The 24,628-nt window shown below is 42.0% G+C and overlaps 1 protein-coding gene and 1 long non-coding RNA gene across 6 annotated transcripts in view; one reads left to right on the top strand and one right to left on the bottom strand.

Moving 5' to 3' along the window:
- Nucleotides 1-24,628, top strand: part of Myo1d (myosin ID) — a 297,930-nt gene that overhangs the window by 105,067 nt on the left and 168,235 nt on the right. For 2 of the 5 annotated variants that reach the window (NM_177390.3, XM_006533585.1), the window contains exons 9-14: nucleotides 27-172; nucleotides 261-375; nucleotides 3,970-4,140; nucleotides 8,344-8,414; nucleotides 11,874-11,948; nucleotides 17,464-17,596. In NM_177390.3, the coding sequence (NP_796364.2) occupies nucleotides 27-172; nucleotides 261-375; nucleotides 3,970-4,140; nucleotides 8,344-8,414; nucleotides 11,874-11,948; nucleotides 17,464-17,596 (711 nt within the window). The other 3 variants (XR_003949464.1, XM_011249086.2, XM_011249085.2) reach the window with 3 other exon arrangements.
- Nucleotides 1-24,628, bottom strand: part of Gm38907 — a 57,261-nt gene that overhangs the window by 1,068 nt on the left and 31,565 nt on the right. The gene's annotated exons all lie outside the window — the stretch shown is intronic.

Here is a 24,628-nt window from a genome sequence, read left to right as displayed (position 1 = left end):
AGGATTTATGATATTCTCTCTCTCAGGCAATATATGAGCGCCTCTTTTGTTGGATTGTTACTCGCATCAATGACATCATCGAGGTCAAGAACTATGACACCACGATACATGGGAAAAACACGGTTATTGGTGTCTTGGATATCTATGGCTTTGAAATCTTTGACAACAACAGGTAAACTGGATAGGATATTGAAAATCCTACTGCTTGGGTTTTGTTTGTTTGTTTGTTTGTTTATCCTAACATTTTCTGTCTCCTGTAGCTTTGAGCAGTTCTGCATTAACTACTGCAACGAGAAACTGCAGCAGCTCTTCATTCAGCTGGTGCTGAAGCAGGAGCAAGAGGAGTACCAGCGGGAGGGCATCCCTTGGAAACACGTGAGTGCCGTCCTGGGGAGCAACTCCCTGTGCTGCCCACCTTAGCAGACCTTCTGACCTCTGCGGCTTCCTCATTGATGTTTATCTATCAGAGGGTAGCATCGCTCAAAGTTCACTCTCTTGGCTTCAGTTAGATGAACTTATTTCCCGACTCAGTTGTTCCTGTTCCTCCTCTGGAGAGGAGTCATTCCCTCCTCTCCTCTGGGATCTAAGTGGTGGTGAACCGCCCTCGGCTGCTGCTGCTCCCATTCTCTGAAGCCTGTGGTTGGGGCGCTGGGACATTGTATTCCTGTTCAGTTCCACATTCTCCCTTTTGCTGTCACCTCTCTCCTCATGGCTCTTTGTGGATGTTTGTAACTGTCAGAGGCAAACTCTGCCAATGAGATGGAGACAGGAAGTGATACTGGTCGGAGGTTCACAGCTGAGAGACTGGCTCTCCAGGCTTCCTTGTTCTCTCCTGCTCCTAACAGGAGTGAGCCCTGTGTGCGTGTCACTATTCTCACTCCTTTATATTTTAAAACAGTTTTGGCAGTAGACTTTTTAAAACCCTCTGACTTTTGCTTATAGTTATTTGTTTCTGTTTTGTGAAATTTTGTCAGGCTCCTTTGTTTCTTAGGGGACAGTCTGATGTTTTCCCAGAACCCTTGAATCCTACTATGAAGCCAAGGATGGCCTGCGCTCCTCACTCAAGCTGCACCTCCCAAGTGCTGGGGTTATAGGCTCTTGCTGCCATGCCTGGTTGCTGAGTTTATAAAACTCCACTCTCACCACACAATAAAAATCAAGCCAGTATTTTTTCTCTGATAGCCAATATAGTATTGACATTTCAATTCAAAAGCTATTTGAAGTGTCATATTTAAATTATTTTTATATTCATACCTTCCCATTTTCTATTCTACTTATTTATTTTAAAAAGAGAGTGGTATAATAAATAGCACTTCTGCCTCAAATTGCATTTTTGCCTTCCATCATGTGTTAAATATTAGAATGCCAAAAACGTCATTGAAGTATATGAACATAAAATAAACCTGAGTTGTCAATTTTATTATAAAAGAACTGCCTATTGTTTGACTTAAACAGTGATCTCTCATAGCTATTTAAAATACAATTCAATTAAGTTTATAGGAGGTTTCCTAAGAATAAATCTTTTCTTTAATATACAATATAACTGAAGTTGAGGCTTTTTTTAAAGCATGAATCTTATAAAACCTGTTATCCAGGTGTGATTTGGAGGTAACTAATCCAAAATATCCTTTGAAGCTCGTTGTGGTGGCACATACATGTAATCTCAGCACTCCAGAGGCTGAGGCAAGAGAATCACAAGTTTGAGGCCAACCAAGGCTATACAATAAAACCCTACCTCAAAAAAAAAAAAAAAAAAAAAAAAAAAAAAAAAGCCAAAAACTCCTCCAACAATCAGAATATCAAGTCCGTGGGCTTCGTTCCCAGCAGGAGGCCTAACAGCGGCAGTAGCGGCATCCAGACACCTCAGACAAGCTCGGCAACCCTGAAACAGACCACTAAGGCAGCAGAGCCCAACTCCCAGGCGACAGAAACAGCATGGTGTGTGCCAGCATCATAGCCTCTGTTTGCCTTAGAGCCCCAAACTTCTAAGCACTGTGCTTTCTCTCACCATTATAGAACATTCAAGCGTTCTCTGGAGTAAGAAGGAAACATGAACTCTGCACCATCCACCTCCTCATGCCACGGAGCCTTCCTCACACGTCCAGACTACCTGGATTACTCAGCCATGACAGTCCTTCACCTGTCATTTTCCACATCCCTCTGAGACAAATCATCACAGAAACTGTAACCACAGCTCTGTGACCCCATCCCAAAAATGAATAGCAGTTCCTTTAGTTTCATTTCCTACTTCTTACGTTGCTGTGTTGCTGTTGATGGTGACAGTTTGCTTGATTAGATCCTTATGAGTAGAGTGATTGATTAATTGATTGATTGACTGACTGATTGATGATTGATTGATCGATTGAAAGGTTTCTCACATAGGTCTGCCTCCTGTGCTCCCTCCCTTCTTCCCTCACTCCTTCTCTTCCCATCCCTTTCTTTTTTCCCTTGTAATCTTTTGTTGAAAAGAGTGAGCACTTTTTCTGTAATGAGCATTTTTGTCTGTAAGGTTTCCCAGCCCAGATTTTGCTAATCCAATTCCTGAAGTGTCATTAACACACTTTTGTGTACCTGTGTGTTGTGTGTATTCGTGATGAGATCTAGTGTCTTGACCGGTTTCAGAATTAGATTTTCTTCAGAGCCTATTTTATGGCCTGTACGTGGATGCCTACCAGGAGTTCATAAAAATCTGATTATCCCTCTGATTCATTTGCGTCTAAAAGCAAATAATGCTTTTGGTTTTTAAATTTCTATTTTTCCTTCTGTGTGCATGCATGCCTGTCTGTATGTGCACAGCATGCTTACGGGTTCTATGGAGGCCAGAAGAGGGCACTGGAAACCTTGGAGCTGTAGTTACAGGGATTGTGAGCCACCTGATATGTGTGCTAAGAACTGAATCAGGTATCTCTCTCCACAAGAGCAGTAAGAGCTCTTAAGCACTGCACCATCTCTGGAGCCCCTACAAATCATTTTAACTATTGAGAACTTCATACTCTAGTGAACTCCCATAAAGTTAAAATTCAATTTTCAATTACATTGTTTGCCTGAAGCTTTCTAAGAATATATTGTATACATTGTATGTTTTATATAGACATAGCTGGATTTTAGATTTTAGTTATAAAGCTTGTTATTCAGATTCCATAGTCGTAGGAAGAAAGTTGCTGTTAAAAGTGTTTGCATTTGGAGTGAGGGTATGACACGGGACCTCTGTATCCATAAGTCACCTTGCACATCTCTCCCAGCTCATGGGCATTCAGGTCATCAGAAGCGCCTGACTTTTAAAAGCATCTTTAAGCAGTGCTTAAAGCACCATTAAACTTAAAAACAAGAGTCGTTAGAATCTTCAGCCAACATCAGTGGCTTCTAGGAATACAGTTGAAATTTTAAGGTAATTCTTATACCCGGGACAGAAGACTTTACTTTCATAGTCCTAATATTTGAAATGTTTGCCAGTAACAGATTTCCTTCCTTTTTTTGTATTTTAGGACATTTTTCTAAAGGTGTAAATAACTTTATTCATAACTGAAAATATAGTACTGAACATATAAACATGAAAACACGGGTAATTCTTGCAGTGGGGCTGTCCTGCATTGAACGGTTTAACAGCATCCTGACCTTCACCCACTCAGAACCTGTAACATTCCTCTTACCATGAGAATCAAAACTGTCTGCTTACATTTTATTACATGTCCCCAAAGCAAAGTTAATCTCAATTGAAAGAGTGGGATTGGATGTAGGATGGGGAGGCAGGAAGGACAAAGACAAGAATTAATCACTCTTGCCTTAGTCCAGTCATCACTGATGTTCCCTTCATAGCACAAGAGTGAAGGCATTAGGTCGGAGACCTCCGTTAACATGTGTGCTTGACTGTCTGCCCAGTTGACACTGAGGTGAAGGAAGGGGACACCTATGTGCTTGCTTGTTGAGGTTCCTGTTCTCCTGGGCATTGCTTTCCTGCTTGTCCTGCAGATTGATTACTTCAACAACCAGATCATTGTGGACCTCGTGGAGCAGCAGCACAAAGGCATCATTGCAATCCTGGATGACGCGTGTATGAATGTTGGCAAAGTCACTGACGGAATGTTCCTTGAGGCCCTTAACAGTAAATTGGGCAAACATGGTCATTTTTCCAGCCGAAAGGTAATAAGACCTTCCTCTTATCTTGAGCTATAAGACTTTTGCTTATTGTTTGGCAGGGCAACGTTGCTTTATAATAGGTTAAAAGAATGTACAGTCAAATAAAGGGGAAAGGCCTGATTAATAATGTATCTCTCTGTGAGTTCTGCTTCTCTGATACAGTGGTGAGGTTGACAGAATTATAGTATCCAGGAGAGGGAGCTACAGACTAAGGCATTTGCTAGATGCAGGAAAAATGAACAGGATTCTTTAAAAGCATGATGTCATTTGTAGCCAATAGATGCTGAGTACTTGTCCATGTGCTAGAATTTTATGCCTGCATCTGATAGCTCTGCATAAGAAATTGCTTTTGTCCTTGACTTTCCACCACAGTCCTCAGTGACAAAATATGGAGTGTGTTCTGACTGCATTCTTCAGACCCTGGGACCTGCTTAAAAATGAGAGATTTTAGCTGCAGTCATGGTTGTTATGGAGAAATGCATTCTTTTAGTATATTGAGTAAACTTCCAAGTCTCCATTTTTTACAATCTAAAAATGTCACAAATAAACCACATTTGTACAATAATTGGTAGGAGTTGTGGTTCACAGACTCTTGTGCGAGACCTTATATATGCAGTATGCTCATCAATTGTGTTTGTTTAGAAGTCTGTGTTGGGGAGGGACACCTCGTCATCACCCCAGGCTTCCTCACAAATGCAAGCTTGTTCAGGAACCAGACGCTGCCAGGAAAACATGCCTTGTTCCTTCCCATCTAGAAAGAAATGGGCAGCAGTTTTGTTTCTCTGTAAGTCTGCAGCACATTGCCACTGCTGCATGAATAAATCTACTTCCTAACTCCGTCCCCTTGGAATTATGTAATCTTAATGGAGAACTTCCACCATTAACTATAAATAGGGTGTGAATCATCTGCAAATTGATTATTAACTGACACTTATCTCAGGGCTGTTACTTGTAGCTACAAGCTGGTCTTCAGCTAATGCATTTAGAACCTAGGTCTCTTCAGCCAGTTCCCACTTAGACCCAAACGTCTGATTAAGCACCTCTTGTTTAAGCAGGTCTAGTCCTCAGAGGTGGGCACAAAACTGTACAAAATGGAAAGTAACCCTAGTCTCAGTGAGACATTTAGGGGGTACCTTTATCTAGGCAAATGGCGGACTGTAAGGGAGTTTAGAGATATCATCACAGGTTGTGGAGATTCATCTACTGATGTACCCTCTGGATACTAGACAGTCGGTATTGGTGAAATTATATTGATTTATCATACCAAATGAATCTTTCTTAAATTGTTTATATTTAAATAGATATCTGTAAGTCCCAAAAGTGACACCCCAAATTATTATTCTATCTTTTGCCATTCAGCCATTTATATAGCTGAATTAAGTAAATCAGTCAGGCAAAAAAAATTTTTTTTTCATTTTACTTTATGGGTATGAGCATTTGGCCTGCATGAATGTACACCATGTGCATACAGTCCCCTAAAAGGCCAGGAGTGGGAAGGAGGACTTGAACCCAGTTCCTCTGGAAGTGCTCTTAACCACTGAGCCATCCATCTAATCCTTCAAGTATTTTTGAAATGTAATCTCACTTTCTTTCTTTTTTGAGATGGACTCTAGCTCTGTGTTGCTCAGACTGGCCTCAGACCTCAGGGCTGTACTGAGCCTCAGCCACGCAAGTGTCTAATGCTGGCACTGCATGCCAACACACTAAGCTGTAATCTCTCCTTAAGGCAACTGAACATCTTGTGTTTAAACACTTGCTACTGTTTTGATAGGAAATCCTAATAGTAATAGTAATTGATTGCTTTCTCTTTTATTTATTTATCTCCTTCTTTGTTACTGGTTTTGGTGGAAGTCCCAGTTTCCCAACAGACCAAGTACCTACTTCTTTTTCCTCCTCCCTCAGTATCCCATGGATAAATACTGAAATGAAATATTTAAAGTATATTCTTTGGGGAATTTGTGTATATGTGGTATGTGTCTATGTCTGTATGTAAGCATATATGGAGGTCAGAGGTCAATGTCCTATATCTTCTCTATTGCTCTCCAACTTTTAAAAAATAATTTACATTTATTTATGTGTTTGGGTGTGTGCATGCATATGCATGCCTTGACACACATGTGAAAGTCAGAGGACAACGTGCAGGAGTTCATTCTCTCCACCATGTAACTTCCAAGGATCAAACTCGGGCTCTGTGGCAAGCCTCTTTACCCACTGAGCCATCCCACTAACCTAGTTTATTTTGTGAGACAAGGTCTCTCCCTGAGCCTGGACCTCCCTGATAGAGCTATCAGGTATCCTCCTGTCTCTGCCCTACTAGCACTAGGATTACAGGCATCACTGTACCCAATTATAGTATGTAATTGCTAAGGATCCAAATCAAGTCCTCATGTATATGCTGCAAGCGCTATACCAACTGAGCCATCCCTCATCTTCTGAGGAATTTTACCTAATAAGGAAAGAAATGAAATAGCCAAGCTGTCAAGATGTTTAAATCACCTCATACCTTTTAGTTAAATAATTCCATTGGGTTGTATGTTGAGCCAGGTATCATTTGTTACTGCTAACTGATCAGACAGACTTACTGGCTTATTAAATAAAAGATTGGTGACTTTTATTTGGGGCTAAAAATCTTCCTTTTGATTTAAAAGTAACATGGAGAAGCAGTCACATGATCTAAACAACTATAAAATATTTTAAAATAAAAAGCTAAAACAAGTATATAACAGTACAAGAAAAAGTTAATGGATTTATGTGTGTGTGTGAGAGAGAGAGAGAGAGAGTGTGTGTGTGTGTGTTGAGGACAATCACAGCTTTGTGTTTTATACAAATGTAAGAATGGATCATAATTTGAGTCTTATTCCTTCAGGAATTTTACAAATTAAAGAATATTTCAAAAGGGCGGAGGTGAGGGGAAAGAGTGTAGAGAGAGTGCTCGGCAGTTAAGAGTGCAGACTGGCCTTGTGCAGACCCCAGCACCCATGTCAAGAACCTTACAACTGCCTTAGCTCCAGAGCCAGGACATCCAAGAGCCCCTTCTGGCCTCTGAAGGAACCCACACTCACACTGCATAAACCCCCGTAGACACAATTAAAAATAAAAGTGCAGCTTTGAGAGCTCTGGAGGAGGATATATTTTGGAGACACCTTTACACTAGATGCCTTGGACTCCAGATTTATTTAACTTTCTACCTTCTCAGATAAATAACTATTGAAAGAGAGTAAGCCTCTGACTTCCTATAATTCGTCATTTGTGAACCTCTTAGACACTGTTCCTTTAGCGTCTGAAGCCTGCTAACCGGGACAGGATTCTGTGCTGTAGGGCACTGTCATCTCAGTGGTACCAGTATTGCAGTTCTAAGTGGTACTGTGTAGAATTTTACTTATCTGCTGTCTTGGCTCTACTGTAGCAAAGAAAGTTGGAGGAAGTCATGAAGAAATCCAGTGACATATAAAGCCTGCCATTTACAGAGTAGCCCCTGTCGGTGATAAACTGTATACAGCACTCAACTCTGGGAAGAGCACCTAAGCTGGAGTCCAGCTCAGCAGGCAGATGAACCACGACACTGGATGCACGAACACGTGGCCCTTTCTGTTTCCTGGAGCCTTTCAGGGATACCACTTACTAGCAATTTGATGTAGTGTTATCTGTCTACCTCACTGAGCCTCAACATGTATGTGAGAGAAACACTGTTATGCTCTAAGAGTAGATTATATGGACTGTGATATGTGTGTGCCTCACAGATAGTAAGCCTTCAGTGTGATCCTCCCAAGTGGAACTTGGAAGAGAAAGATCCAAGCATCAGAAGATGATAGCACGGCAATGTCTGTTTCTCAGAAAGCCATACTTCATCCATTGTTTGTCTGCCCCACCTGCTAGGGACCATCCTTTACATCCAACTAAATAAAGGGCATCATTTGCCAACCTCTCACCACACTAGGTATGGGATAACCACAGTTCATATGCATTGTCTAGACCTAGCCATTTGCCCAGATCGACTATTAGAGCAGCCAGCAAATGGGGACTAGCTGTGTTCTGCATGAATCTCTGCCAAAAGCCTGTACCTTGTCAGCCGTGGATTTAAACAAACCCCACAGAATGGGATCTTATTTAGGTATTGTAATTTGTTATGTTTGGTCATATTAAGTTAGAATGCACTTTTAGAAGTTGAAAATGCCTTTTTTCAGATTTATGTCCTTTATCTCATAGACCTGTGCCTCAGACAAAATCCTGGAGTTTGATCGGGACTTTCGAATCCGTCATTATGCGGGTGACGTGGTGTAAGTATCTTACTCTGGTGCCTAGCATGATAATTTGCATGCAGCCTGTCTTCAGGAAATAAGACTAGGAAACTATCAGTCATTTTTCTTTTTATGTGTGTGTGGAGGCGGGAGGAGAGGTCATTTTGTAGATGAGCGAGCGTATTTTAGTCTTTTGGTTTGAGGAAAGTGCCATAGCTTCATTTCTTCCTTGCTTCTCAGACATTTGGTTTGAGTGTATATTGTGTGACAATATGCACTTCCTGGTGTGGTTGGAACTCAGTAAAAATTAACTAGTGTATCACTTGCCTTGGGTCTACAGTAGACACACGGATAAGATGGGTGCTGCCCATAAGAAGCCAGCAGAATAGTGAATACAAGTAGATACATCTACGTCACAGGAAGGGAGGGAAGGTCTTAGCTGCAGAGACATTATGGGAGCAGTGAGGAGTCTGGAGAAGTCTCGTTGGAGGAGGCAGTGTGCAAGTTTCGCACCGTTAAGTGAAAGCCTGGAGATAGGAGAGTAGAGAGTGAGGGGCCAGGAACTGCAGAGCACCCAGTGTCTGCAGGGCTACAGCAACTGTGCACACAGAAGCAGTTTTACTCTATTATTGTCAGATAATGTTTAAAAAGAGAATTCTTATTTTTAACTGTTTATTGCCTTACAATAAAAATAGCAAATGACATGAAGTACCAAGTGGTGTGAAAATTATCTCGCTATGTTAGGGTTCAGGTGCTCCTGTATCAGACTGTCACAAGCCGGTGGCTTAAAGCAGCAGCCACCTAGGCGAGGGAATGTAGCTTAGTGGTGAAATGCTTGCCTGGCATAGGTGAGGCCCCAGCACCACAAAAACAAACACAGAAGCACACATGTGAGCTCTCCTAGTTTCCCAGTTCAGGAGGCAAGACGATGAAAACTGGATGAGGGCAGGCTACACCTGTCCGGGAAGCTTCTCTCGGGGAGACTCTGCCCCCCTTTCCACCTTTTGATGCTATGGACATTCCTTGGTTTGTGGCTCTACCTCCTATGGCTGCCTCCTCTGTCCATTGCTTTCTCCTGAGTGTTAACTCTCCCGTCCATGCTAAAAGGATTTCGTGGCATTTAGATTAGTGCCTTCTTTCAAGATCCTTAACAAAATCACATCTCTTACCATAGAGGACAGCATTGCCAAGTTCCAGTATGGGAGTTCTTTTCCCAAGGGATTGTGGTGTGGCTGTCGTTTGGTACGGGGTCACTGTTCAGGCTGAATTTGTTGTTTCACTCTTCATTGAACCCTAGTCCTCATTGTTCTTTATCATTTAAAGAACTCTGCCTTTTCCTTATTTATTATGTTAGGAATTCTTCCCACATAACCCATTACAAGAAGAGATTTATCAAGACAAAAGCAAATGATTATCTTTATAAATGCTGGAAAGACATTTGAAGAAACTTTAATAGCTATTTCTGACTAAATTAAAACTCCAGAATCATAAAACTATATGACTCTAAATTACCACCCTCTGTCAAACTAGCCATCATTACAAGATGTCATCATCTCCCACAGTTCCGACCCTGTGCCCAGGTTTTACAGTGCTAAGTCCAGCTCCACTGAGATGCCTCTCACTAGGATAAGCCTAAGCCTCATCCCAGGCTGCTGTTTGATGATCAGGGTGGTGTAAGGGCAGAGCTGGACAGAGGCCTCTGCCCCCAAGTCCTCCGGTTTTATAGAGAAATCAGCTTCTACAGAACAAGTAAACATCTGTCTCAAAGTCTCATGCTGTAATTATTGGAGAGCTAGGCAGTAACCAGGTTTCCAGGCTCCTGGTCCAGAGTTCCACCTGGCATTCACTGCCTCAGGCGTCTCCTTTAGCTTTCAGTCCTCTGCTGGGTTTTTATGGATTATCTTCTAGATTTCCAATACTTTACAGGGTATGGTATCTGGCCACAAGGTGCTTTTCATACAAGATGTACACATGTGCATGTGATTAAGTATATATTTAAGCATAAATGTACACGTGTACATATCCATATGTGTGCATAAGAAAAGATAGGTTATAATAATTTCCATATGAGTCATAGCAAGTGTTGTGACAAACTCTGAGTAAGAAAACACTGTAATATTTTTAGGTGTTGTGTATGCCTGGAGAGGCTGATGCTGCTGGGCTCTGGGTGCTAGGAATTATTTTTATAGGATGAAGTGGGAAGGGTGGTGAAAAAATATTCAGGAAGTAGCAGGGATGTACCATCCTCGCCATAGTGCAGATTGGAGATGCCTGGAAAAGTAGATGGATCAAATCATAGTGAGACTCGAACACTGTACTGTGGCCTCTGAAACCCAACCTGTGTGGGTTTAACAATAGATTAAGAGCAGGGCAATTTATGAGTTCAATTAAGAATGACAGGAAAGTATTAAGAAGAAGATCTAGCCAGGCAGTGGTGGCGCACACCTTTAATCCCAGCACTTGGGAGGCAGAGGCAGGCAGATTTCTGAGTTCGAGGCCAGCCCGGTCTACAGAGTGAGTTCCAGAATAGCCAGGGCTAAACGGAGAAATCTTGTCTCCAAAAAAAAGATCTAGGTTAGGCAGGCAGTAAGATAATTTTGGGTGTGGTGGCCTTAAATCCCTGTGGATAGCACACCTGGGATATTTTTTTGTTTGCAAAATTAAATATGTAAAATTAAAGGTCGGGGTCAGGGGCCTGAGAAGTATCGAAGTGATTGTCAGGTAGAAAATGGAGGCGGGCAAGAGAGCAGAACTGCTAAGGTGGAGTTTAGAGTTACTGTGTGCAGTCACCTAGCCCATACCTACTCATCCTGAGCCCTGGATTTACCCCATCACAGTGTGGCTCCCAGTAGAAGACTTTCCAGTCACTGCAGCAGTATAGATCCCCTGCCTGGGCTCTTCTCACCATCTGCCTTCTTAGCTGGACTTTCAAAGCCTTACTTTCTGCCTTCCTCCTGATGATGAATAGTGGGCTCATCTCTGTAATGTTCCTGCATGTGCCTGCTTCCGCCCTTCATCCTGCCTGTTGTTCCTCGTTATCTGCCGGTCCTTTTCCTCTCTGCTTACCCAGTTCTTACCATCCTTTGCAGTTCTCCTTGGACTCTCTCATACCCTGCACACTGAGTGGTACTTAGGCAAGTCACTTGACCTCCCCATGGATGGGACACTTAGTTCCTGTATGCAGCTGTTTTCCTTTTATCTTAGGCGTGCTGGATGATACATACAGCTATCTATTTTGAAGTCATCTTCTCGAGGTAAGCTAGCCAGTAGAAAATGATATTCTTAGAATGGTGGGACTAGTGTTCACTTTCCTTCTGAAGGAGAGGAGCAGAGTCCCTTTTATTTGGTGTGCAAGATCTAGCCTTTACCTCAGAGCTAAGTGAACTGGTTGTACAGTAATCTGATTGCAAAACTTATAGCAGAAGACCTGTGCACACTAGGGAAGCTCGGGTGTGGCTCGTACATGGCGATGATGCTCATGCTCTGTTCTCTCCTCAGCTATTCTGCCATCGGTTTTATCGACAAAAATAAAGATACTTTATTTCAAGATTTCAAGCGCCTTATGTATAACAGGTATGACTGTTTCTTGCCTTTACTTCCAGTTCTTTGACAAACATTGAAGGGTGTATGTGTGTGCACATGGTTCCTTTATGTGACAATTTTAGGAGACTTTTCTGCATTGTTCTGCTTAATGTATGAAAAATGTATATGACCTCAAGATTATAAAATCTGTAGACTTGGGGCAGGAGCTACTAATACCAGTAAGGTTTGCCTTGATTCTCCTTGCTTTCTCTCTTCACTAGCCTTCTGGCACCCTGTACCAATGTCCCCAGTAGTTTCTAAGCTAGGCCAGAGGTCACTGGTGTCAAGTGGTGTCAAGTTTTAGGTCCACCTCAAACTGTTCCTTCCTCAGATTCCCACTGCGGGGTCTTTGCACCCAGGTATGAGCCGCTCTGTTCTCAGGCTGACGCCTGGCCTCCTGACCAAGCAGGAGAATTCCTTCACAAACCACCTAAAGACAAAAGGCGGTGTACAGAACAAAAGCAGACAACAGATGGGACTTTAAACCCAGTATGGAGAGAAGGTTCGGGAAGACAGAAAAGGCATCTTGACCATTATTCTGTAGGTTAAAGAGACCTCTGCTCACTTGTTTAAGTCTAAGTAATTCCTCAGTAGATTACAAGATTATATTAATTACCTTTGAGCCACATGTCCTTGTATGCTCTGAGGTACAGCTGGGGAGTCAGTTTAGAAGCCACTCTTTTTCTAATAATAAGTAAATAACTTTCAGGAAAAGTAGGTAAGAGATTAAGAGTAGAGGTGCAGGGGAGGCATTAAAAATAGGATAACCCTTACTAGAGGCAGCATCAAGCAGACACCTATATGAAGTAAGGGGGTGAGGGGGAACCACACTGCTACCTGGAGGAGAAGTATTTTAGGCCGAGAGAAGAGCTGGTCCAAGGCCCCAAGGAAGGAATCTGCTGAGAGCATTGACAGCAAGAGGCTATATGCTAAAAACAGTGGGAGATGGGGAGAGTGGCAACAATGAATTTAGAGAGATGGACAGAACCAGAATCATAGTCTGTGAGCCAACGCAATGGCAAAGGATGGAAAGAGGGAGCATTGCAAAGCATGATCTGCTGTGATTTGCACCATGGGGATCACTAGTGCCACTGTGTAAGAAATGCTGTCACCGGCAAAAGCAGAGCTAGTGAGACCAGTTGGGGCTGGCTTAGCAGTGACAAGGTGAGGAGGAGTCAGACCAGGTGATATTCAGAAAGGAGAGTGGAGCTGTAAGCTGATAGGCAGCCAGAACCCAGTTGTGATGCCAGAGCCTATGTAGTAAGACAATGTGTGTTTCGGATGTGGAAGTCTATACTGCACCCAAGTGAAAATGCCCAGTAGACCACGGCAGAACCGCATCTGCAGCTCCAGAAAGGCTGGGCTGGAGGAACCTCTCCACGTTGGTATGTTGATTATATTTAAGACCGTGAGACTGGAAGAGTTACCCAAGGAACAAGTAGGTTTAAAAATAACAGTAAAGAAAGAATAGGGTAAAAATATTTGATCCTTAATGGTCCAACGTTTAGTCAAAAAAAACTGAGGGCACTCTACAAGATAGAAGAAAAACAAATCCAGTGTTACAGAGGCCCAGCAGGGGGTACTTTAAGAAAATAGATAAATAAATAAATAAGCAAACAAACAACACAGTGGTACTCAGTAGTTAAGAGCACTTGCTGATCTTTCAAAACATCCCACATGAGACAGCTCACAGCCACCTAAAACTCCAATTCCAAGAGATCTGATACCCTCTCTGGACCTACATAAGCACTACATACATTCAATGTGCCTATATTCAGGCACATATAAATGAAATAAATAAATCTCTTTTAAAACAGGAGAAAACAGTAATAAGCAATATCAAATAAAAAGCAGAAATGGTGCCAAGATTAACCAACTGTGTTTGTTCATGGGATAACTCATTGGATTCTTTAGCATACTGATTTCTGGGCAGTGGTCAAGACAAATGTTTGATTGACATGGGCTTGAGGGAGAATAGAAAATGAAAAGATGGACACAAGATGTTTAAATAATTCTCTTAAGATCTTTTGCTCTAAAATGGTTTGTCTATATATGCTAGAGCTACAAAGAATGAGGACAGAGCTGTCAGCAGTAGAAAGTTGCAAACACATCGAAATAGGAAAGCAAATCCATGCGAAAGCTGGGCATAGGAGAACATGACTCTCAGGAAAGAAAGCCAGTGTTCCGTTTGTCAGGTGGTATGCACCCGTTTGAGGAACTTCTGGCAGAGTCTAGCATTTCTCTATGTAGAAAATGTTAAACTGGATATATAACCACATCTGACCAGTGATAATGTCACAGTATGCTGTCAAGCTTGTGTCCTAAAAGGAACACAAAATGGTATTTGTTTTCTGTGTGCGTTTACCATGGCCTAGAAAAATCAGCTGACAGTGCAGCACCTCTCAGTGTAGACTAATGTAGCCCAGGATCACAGCCCCAGGGTAGAAATGAAGTAACACTCGGATATATTTCCTAAAATATTGAACAGTCACACAGGGTGCACTACTTACATTGGTCTGACAGGTTGTTTTCTATTGGAAAAACCTGCTTGGGAAGCCAGACAGCAGTGGGAACTTGCTTATTAATTGACAATGAAAAATATTACCCACAGAAGCTAGTCCGCTTGCATGCTTGGTAAGCACAGAGTTAGAACAAAGGAACTGAGACTGGGACAAGGTGAATCCATTTTATCATCTTCCAGAGCAGTGAAAAGATTAAATGTCTGCACCTATGCTGCCTATGTCATGTGTCTCTCTGTAATGGACAAGCCCTTGCAGTGAGGTGGCATTTAGATGTGACATGTTTACCCACACTTTTTGATGTTTTTGTGGCTAACCAACCTCTCAAAATCTGATTGCATCCTTTCTTTGTATGTGTGATTGTGGCCCTTGGATCTCTCGTTCTTTAGAACCCAACATTTGCACATGCACACAGGAATGCTGTGATATTCACTTTGTGCACACGTGTCCGTAAACGGAAGAATGGAGCAGGCAGCTGGTCTGCAGAGTGCATGAATTTTTACTTATCCTCTTGTTGTTCACATCTACCTTACCTTTATACATGCTATGTTTCTGACTTTATTTCTCTCGCTTTAAAGAAAAAAAATCTAGGGGTGCTGGAGAGCTTGCTGTTCTTCCAGAGGACTGGAGTTTAGTTCCCAGTACCCATATCAGGTAGCACACAAGTATTATCCAAGTATTTAAGCTATCTTATAAAAAAAACAAAACAAAAAAACAAAAAACAAAGCAAAACAAAACAAAGCAAAACAAAACAATACAACTCTTTGGAGCTAGAGAGATGGCTCAGAGGTTAAGAGCACTTCCAGGGTTCTTAAGTTCAATTCCCAGCAACCACATGGTGGCTCACAACCATTTGTAATGGGATCCGATGCCCTCTTCTGGTGCTACAGTGTACTCATCTACATAAAGTAAATACAGCTACAGTGTACTCATATACATAAAGTAAATAAATAAATCTTAAAAAAAAAAGTTTGATAATATTATATACATGTCTTTCTGCCCTGAAAATTCTCTCTTAAAATGACCATGTCTGTTTGGATTCTTTTTATATCACTCTAATGTGATATATAATCATATTTTTAGTCCTCTTCCTCCTTCCTTCCACTTACAGCATTATATGAGAGTAGTCTCCAGTTACAGCCAACAGTAATTAAAGTAGAGGAAGAATTTGGATTAGAAACTGCCTAGGTCCAAACCACAGTGCTCCACAGTCTTCTGGCACATGTAAGAATTCTTGAAGTACACACAGAAGTTTTCTACCGTCTGGAAACCCCACAATGACACACCTCCTCCAACAAGGCCACACCTCCTAATAGGGCCACTCCCTAGGCCAAGCATATACAAACCATCATAGTGCGCTTTTGTGTGTACATTTTTATTAGGGTATGACTGGAAATGACAGGCTAGCGACATACAGTGATCACACTATCCCAATTTGTTTCCTGGCTGTATTGATGGTAATTGGTCCTCCACAGTGGTGGTGGTGGTGGTGGTGGTGGTGGTGGTGGTGGTGGTGGTGGTTAGTGTTGCCCTCTCTGGGCACACAGCCAACCTCACATCACCCTTCTGCCCTCTGGCATCATCCAGTCCTCTGTCTCAGAGTGATCGTTTTGGGCAGATGTGAAACACACTCACAGTGTGCTTTGGAGAACCAACTCAGTTTTCTACAAAGAAAAATGGGCAAGGTGGTGGAGGAATAAATACAATTAGCAGTGAATGCCTGTTAATTATTGTCTTTGCTAACCCCAAATTTGTCAGGAAAAACAATCTGACAAGAAAAAAAGGTCCTCCAGTGAAACGACGTTTCCAGTCCCAGCTATTTTAAAGCACAAAGCACCCAAAGGGAGATGGAAGAAAATCACAGCTTGAGGCACTACAAACATTTTATGAGGGGGGAAAAAAAACCCTGCACAAAGTAAAATAACAAATCTGTGGTTTCAACATGGAATTGGCCTAATGTGCATTTTTAGGTCATAGTAGCCCTAGTATGATATCAATGTGCTAGAACCACTAGCACTACCTGTGAATGTGTTAATAAATCCAGCTCTTGTGGATGGCTCTGCTAGGAGACTATCAGAACAGTTATGTTCATATCCCTAGCCGTGTATTGGTTACCTGTAGAAAATGTTTTCCCTTCCGTATTGTCTGCCAGGACATGAGAACCATTTGCCTGCTAGAGACTTTTTTTTTTTTTGGCCATTAAAAAAACATTCCAGGTGTGTGTGTGTGTGTGTGTGTGTGTGTGTGTGTGTGTGTGTGTGTTTATATAAAATAAATGTACTGGCTACTTTTGTGTGCCAACTTAACACAAGCTGGAGTTATCACAGAGAAAGTAGCCTTCCTTGAGAAAATACCTCCATGAGATCCAGCTGTAAGGCATTTTCTCAATTAGTGATCAAGTTGGGAGGGCCCCTTGTAAGTGGTGCCATCTCTGGGCTGGTAGTCTTGGTTCTATAAGAGAGCAGGCTGAGCAAGCCAGGGGACACAAGCCAGTAAGGAACATCCCTCCATGGCCTCTGCATCAGCTCCTGCTTCCTGACCTGCTTGAGTTCCAGTCCTGACTTCTTCTAGTGATGGACAGCAGTATGGAAGTGTAAGCTGAATAAACCCTTTCCTCCCCAACCTGCTTCTTGGTCCTGACATTTGTGCAGGAACAGAAACCCTGACTAAGACAATAAGATACATATTGATGTGTATCTCCTAAGAGCCACATTATCTATGCAAAATATCTACATAGTAATTTAATGGATGTCACTTTAAAGAAGTTTAAAGAATTTTTTTAAAGTGCTACAGTTTGAAAATTGTCTGTGGTACAATATTCCTCATGGTATGACCATAGTTTTCTAATGCAACAGTTTTCCCAGTTGGGCTTTGTGAATCCCGTGTGCAGTGCACCGTGATCCTAGGACTCACTTGACAGCACAGATTGCCTTTTTTATTCCCCTTATTTAAATGCAGCTTTGACTCATTCTTTCTCTGTTTCTCAGCTCAAATCCTGTGCTGAAGAATATGTGGCCCGAAGGCAAGCTCAGCATTACAGAGGTGACCAAGAGGCCTCTGACCGCTGCCACCTTGTTTAAGAATTCTATGATTGCTTTAGTAGACAACCTTGCTTCAAAGGTAATTATTTTCCTTTCTAAATGTCCTTTATAATCCACAGATTCCCTCTTAACATAATTAACATACATTGGAGAACACAGGTATGATTTATTTTTTAGGTCATTTTTCTTAATTAAGTTGAACAGTATATATTCAAAGTGAGCAATAAAAATTTTATTCCTGCTTTAAAAAAAAAAAAAAACTTGACTAAAACAATTGTATCCTGTCGGTTAAAATGGTGGCCACGTCTGGCCGGCCATAGGGCTAGAGCCCGCTTATGGGAGTGGACTCAGGAAGTTTGACTTTGAGCACCCCACAACTCGGGGCTGGCATCGGGCTGTGAGAAGCCACAGGACCCCAGTCCGGGGGTGGGAAAGCACAGTCTGAGATTCCCACCGGAGTTGGCTCAGGGTCCCCGGGCCTGCATGGAGGTCAGGCACAGCAGGTTCTCGCTCTTGGGCACCGCAGACACCACTAGAGTGGGGACCCGGTACAGGCTCTAGCCCAGGGGAGGAAGGGAAAAGGGCAGGGAAGAGAGGTCCAGCTGGTTCTTGTGGGCATTGGAGTGTCTCTGGCTTGCTCCTCGGTGGCTTAGGTTGGTGGAAGCCATGTCTGGGAATGCAGGGAGGCCTTCCCCGGGAGACTAGACACCCAGCTCTTTAGAGGAAGACCTGCTCCATTGTTCCCCACGGTGGGTCTAATGAGAAGAGGCAGTCTATGGTTTTAAAGGCATTTATTGTCATAGTGGGAAGTGGAGCTAAGAGAGTAGTAGAGGTAGAGAAAGGCAGAGAGAGGGAGTAGAGAATTAGAGGCCAGCCAAGGCCACGTGGAGAGAGGGGAGAAGAGAATGAGGAGGGGGGGGAGCAAGAGGGCAAGAGAGAAGCAAGCAGAAAGCAGGAGTAAGTAAGATTAAGAGAGGGAGGAGGGGACAAACAGCCCCTTTTTACAGTGGTCCAGGGCTACCTGGCTATTGCCAGGTAACCGTGGGGAGGAGCATACCTGACTGTTGCCAGGTAACTGTGGGGGTGGAGTCATGACAGAATACCAGGAGCTTGGGGCATTGCCCTGGGTGACTGATGGCCACAGAATTATGGAGCTGAGGCCTTGTGTCAGGACCCTAGCATCTGGGAGCATGGCAAACGGGCTTTCCATCCTTTGCAGGAACACCTGCTGGGTCTCCAGGATTTAAAGCTAGCTCTACCAGAAAACAGGCTGCCTTTCACGGTCCCACAGTATCCCAGATGAATTACTTTTTTAAATTTAAACTTTTTATTCTACCATTAAGGTCAAGGGGAAACTGCCATTGTGGTTTCAACAAGATGTATGACGTACCGTACCTGAAAAGATAAACTGAATCTATGCTGGAAAGTAGGGCATGGCCAGAGAGGGAGGGGAGAGGTGGGAACAGCTGACTGTAGCTGTAGCCATGCGCCATGCGTCCGTGTGTTGTGTGTGAACAGCAAATGGCCAGAAGGGATTTACACAAGAAACAAAGTGAGTTCCAGGACAGCCAGAGCTATACAGAGAAACCCTGTGTCAAACAAACAAACAAACAAACAAACAAAGACCGTAGCTTCTATGTGTCAGCCTCACAGTGCTGTAAACGGCTGGACTTTACCAATGATTCATGACAATTCTTTCTAATTTTTGCTGTTGCTTTGATTGTAATGTTGTCTATAAGTTAAATCTGGTTATTTTCCCATTTTATTTTAAAATGCAGCTTTTATTTTCCCCTCCCTTAAAGAACAGATTTCTGTTCCTAACTGCTGTTCTTGACAGGTTTGATAAACTAGCAGCATTCTAGGACGTGTTAATTTTAGCTCCTTTATATCTATTTCTTCTGGAAATTTTATTGTATGTTTTCTTCTTTATTGTTATCTTTTGTAAAATCTATTTTCCTTGTAAAAAAAATTAATTTGCATCTGTACGTCACCATGGCTACAATAGGCAAATACCACAAGGGCGAATCTATGCAGTAGCTTTCTGTGGTCTCCACAGTCATTCCTTTGCCTCAACTGATAGTGAATAAGCTCAGTCCCTCCCCTTGTATAATTAAATTTCCAGAAAGACAGAAGAATGAGTATGAAGGCTAGAATGTCGTCCACACCCTGAGCCTCCCATCTCTATACTCTATGTCATCTTTAATCCACTGCATCCAGTAAAGAGGTGAACCTAGAAAGAAGGCATGCAATGCAGGAAAGAGCCGAGTGCTGTGGAGGGCATTGACTCGTTTAACTAGAGAAAGAAATCACTGTTCTCAAAATGGATAAATATAGATCTGTCACCTCAGGAAGACTGACAGAGCAAGGCCTCCTTAGGCCGCACTGCAAGTTCCAGGTCAGACTCAGCTATATAGGGAGACTGTCTCAAACACAGGAAACTATGAAAACCTAATTCCAACCTTTTCTAATACATCAAAACAACCCTGTACCCAGGAAGTAGGAACTATGTAGTCCTTTTAAGTATAAATGGAACCTTCTGCAAGAACTGACCAAATGCCGGGCAGCAATGACGAAACTGCTTTGAAGACTAGATAGACAGTTCCATTCTCCATCCTCAAAACAAGTTATTTAAATGTGCTTGCAAACTCTAAAAATAAAATGCTTCCCTAAATAAGTCACCGATTTGAGAGGATAGCACAACAAAATTATAAAATATCTAGGACTGCTTGACAAAGCATTGATATCATTTATAGGATATCAACATTTGGCACACCTTTATAAAGCAACAAAGATAGCTAAAAGTAGGTAGGTTCAACTCAAAGACCCAGAAGAGAAACTCAAAAGAAAGAAAATAATTTTAATAGCAGAAATTAACCCTAATGGAGAAACCAAAAACCAGGAAATAGACAAAACCTCTAATAAAACTGATTTTAAAAATAAAAAAATAAAAACCAACAGGTTGGATGGAAGGCCGTTATAACCTCTGACACTGGAGGTCAGTATGCTTTGAATAACTGGCTGCTAACACATTTTAAAATTTAGTTTGCTAGAAACATGTTGTTAGAATTGATTCAAGATGAAATAGAAAGTCAGAATAAAACAGTAACCTTAAGAATTCTGAATCACTAATCAGAAGTTTACTGCCCTCTAGCTCCTCCAAGAGCATCAGGTCTGATGATTTCACAGATGCAGTTTATAAACTTTAGTAACAGCACCTGTCAACTGTATGGGAGGTGTGAAGAAAGGTTACTCATTTTTTGGGAGTTACAATAATACAAGGTTAATATGAGAAAATAAGAGGTTGGTTGAACGTAAGAACACAGACAAAAGATCCTAAAAGTATGTATGGAAGTTGTCTTTCCTAGTAGCATAATAATACAGTGCCTACTAAAGATACCTGAAACAACACAAGTATTAAGTGAATTCTTTAAAAAAAATCAACTTTCTGATGCTAACCAGGAACTAGTAAACTTAAGAGATAGTAAACCAGGGGCTGTGTAAATATAGAGTTCAACTAAGTGGAAGGACAGCCTTAGAGCTGCCTTTTCACCTGAGGGTGGTTAATCAGCATTCCAGTCTATGCCCTTGGACTGGAATCTTAGACTTACACAAATTAAACTGGTAATCTACACACGCACACGCACACACCTACAAGGACTTATATGCCCCAAAGACCACATCTAGAATAAACTAGAAATAATCCTCCATTGTCAGTGAGGAAACTGCCTATCTTGGTCTTTGACACTTAGCCAAACTGTGTCAGGTATTGGAAGGGAAGGCAGTGAGTCTTTCTTGAGAATATGTAGTTATAAGCCAGCTTTAATGAGATTCACAGCCCACATTCACGCTACTTGAAGGGCTTAAAAAGCTTTAACCCAAAAGTTTAGTTTAAGGGCGTCCAGTTCTTATATTGCCTTAAACTTCTGAAAGAAGAAAACACAATTATTATTTTGAGGGTATCACCTTCATAACAGACCTTAAAGACTTCCCACAAGGAAAATAGGAGCTCACTGTGAAGAGTGACTACAGGGGGTAGGAGGTGGTGCTATCCTCTGGAAAGATGGCTCAGCGATTTAGAGCATTTGTTGCTTTTCCAGAGGACCTAGGTTCAATTCCCAGTACCCACTGAGTGACTCACAACCATGGGTTATTCCAGTTCCAAAGAAACTGACACTCTCTTCTGGCTCCTGTGAGCACCAAGCACACATGTGGTCCACATGCCTACATTCAGGCAAGGTACTCATAATACATAAGATAAATAAATCTTAAAAATAAAAATAATGAAGTTTTTTTTAAGTGACTTCAAGATATCATATGCTAGAGTAGGAATAAACAGCAGGCCCGGTGACAGCTCCTGATCCTAGAACAATCACAAATAGAATCCACAGCTGGGGAGGTGGCTCACGAGGCTCAAGCATGAGGACCTTAGTTCCGAACCCAGCACCCATGTCAAAGCTGAGTATGGTGGTGCATCTTTGCCAACCCAGTGCTAGAGAGCAGAGACAAACATCCCAGGGGCTTGCAGCCATTCCTACTGAAAGTAAGATCCAGGTTCCATGAAAGACTGTCTCACAAAATAACACTAAGAAGTTATTAAGGATGACACCCTACATCAACCTCTGGCCTTTACATGTTTCCTTGCATGCATGCATGCATACACATCATGTGCACACACATGTAACAACATTCAAAATGTTTAGTGAAGAGCCTGGGAATATGAGAAAGAACAACTAGATAAGTTACTGAAATAAAGCTGAACAAAAAAATATTAATGAAAATTTAAAAGTTAAAAATTATCTAGAATTACACTTAGAGCCATAAAGTGATGAACATATCTAGCATGCACGCTCTCAGGTGCACAGAAAGGGAGAGACGCAGAGCAACACTTGAAGAAATTTACCCAAGAAGTCTAAGAATTTTATAAGACGCCACAGTCCAAGCAAGCCAGGAAGTCAAGTAGACCCCGAGCTGGGAAAGTTAAAGGCAATCTGATGTGCCACCTAGTGAAATGCAGAGCCTCAAAAGGCAAAGCATCTTGTCTGCTTGTGTTGTGTGGATAACAGGCTTGGGCTGCCCTGGAGCTCTCTGCCACCGCTGAGAATACGCTGGAACTCCTCAGCTTCCTGTCTGCAGCTCCCAGGTACAGGGATTACATGTGAGCACCACCACACCTGCTTCAGAGACAAGTCTCTTAGCAGCCAGAGAAAAGATAGGTTAGCTTCAAAAGAATAATAATCAGGCAGAGTGAAAATGGTTTCACTAGAATTCCATAGCCAGAGAATGTTCTTTCCACAAACAAAGACATAAGAAAGACTCTTGCTGAAAAGAGATGCTGAGTGTTTATCAGCATTAGAAGCTCACCAGCAGTAGTGAACATCTGCACCAGGATCCAGAAGCAGCCTGGCATCTGCTTGTTGGCTTCTGGTCTGGACCAGAGCTTTCCCTACTCCTTTACAGTAGTGAATGGAAGAGGCCTTTCCCATCTTTTCTCCCCTGCCCTTCAGGATTTCATTGGAAAACTGATGAGTACTACCTAGTCAACTTCCCAGAATTTCTCCACAGTGTTTCAAGTGTACTATCATCTTTCCTCACCTAGAATCTAGGTTCTAGAATATCTTTTAAATACAGAGAATAGGTCCTACTTTATATATATCTCAATGGCTCTATAAAATGCTACCAGCATATGATCAGTAAGTTATTAAATGAATTTGAATACACTTTGTCTGTTTGACAGTGTGCAAAACAGATCAAATAGATGTATAATTAAATGCATTAGAGGGTCACAAGTCCCTTCCGGTAGGCGCCAGCACCGGGTCACCTTGGGCGCGGAGTCAGCGGACACCCCCAAGGTTCCTAGAGGACTCGCCATGCTATCTTAGGACCTCTGGTGAGTGGAACACAACTTTTGCCAGGAGGCATGTTCAAACACCAGATATCTGGGCACCTTCCCTGCAAGAGGAGAGCTTGCCTGCAGAGACTGCTCTGACCACTGAAACTCAGGAGAGAGCTAATCTCCCAGGTCTGCTGATAGAGGCTAACAGAATCACGAGAGGAACAAGCTCTAACCAGAGACAACTATAACAACTAACTCCAGAGAATACCAGATGGCGAAAGGCAAACGTAAGAATCTTACTAACAGAAACCAAAACCACTCACCATCATCAGAACGCAGCACTCCCACCTCACCCAGTCCTGGGCACCCCAACACACGCGAAAAGCTAGACCCGGATTTAAAAGCATATCTAATGATGATGGTAGAGGACATCAAGAAGGACTTTAATAACTCACTTAAAGAAATACAGGAGAACAATGCTAAAGAGTTACAAGTCCTTAAAGAAAAACAGGAAAACACAACCAAACAGGTAGAAGTCCTTAAAGAAAAACAGGAAAACACATCCAAACAGGTGATGGAAATGAACAAAACCATACTAGAACTAAAAAGGGAAGTAGACACAATAAAGAAAACCCAAAGTGAGGCAACACTGGAGATAGAAACCCTAGGAAAGAAATCTGGAACCATAGATGTGAGCATCAGCAACAGAATACAAGAGATGGAAGAGAGAATCTCAGGAGCAGAAGATTCCATAGAGAACATAGGCACAACAATCAAAGAAAATGCAAAAGGATCCTAACTCAAAACATCCAGGAAATCCAGGACACAATGAGAAGACCAAACCTATGGATAATAGGAGTAGATGAGAATGAAGATTTTCAACTTAAAGGGCCAGCAAATATCTTCAACAAAATAATAGAAGAAAACTTTCCAAACCTAAAGAAAGAGATGCCCATGAACATACAAGAAGCCTACAAAACTCCAAATAGACTGGACCAGAAAAGAAATTCCTCCTGACACATAATAATCAGAACAACAAATGCACTAAATAAAGACAGAATATTAAAAGCAGTAAGGGGAAAAGGTCAAGTAACATATAAAGGCAGGCCTATCAGAATAACACCAGACTTTTCACTGGAGACTATGAAAGCCAGAAGATCCTGCACAGATGTTATACAGACACTAAGAGAACACAAATGCCAGCCCAGGCTACTATACCCAGCCAAACTCTTAATTACCATAGATGGAGAAACCAAAGTATTTCACGACAAAACCAAA

The sequence above is a fragment of the Mus musculus genome, chromosome 11 (assembly GCF_000001635.26).
Source record: "Mus musculus strain C57BL/6J chromosome 11, GRCm38.p6 C57BL/6J".
Classification (NCBI taxonomy): Eukaryota; Metazoa; Chordata; class Mammalia; order Rodentia; family Muridae; genus Mus; species Mus musculus.
The sequence above is the reverse complement of the archived record's forward strand: the minus strand, read 5'-3'. Positions and strand labels throughout refer to the sequence as shown.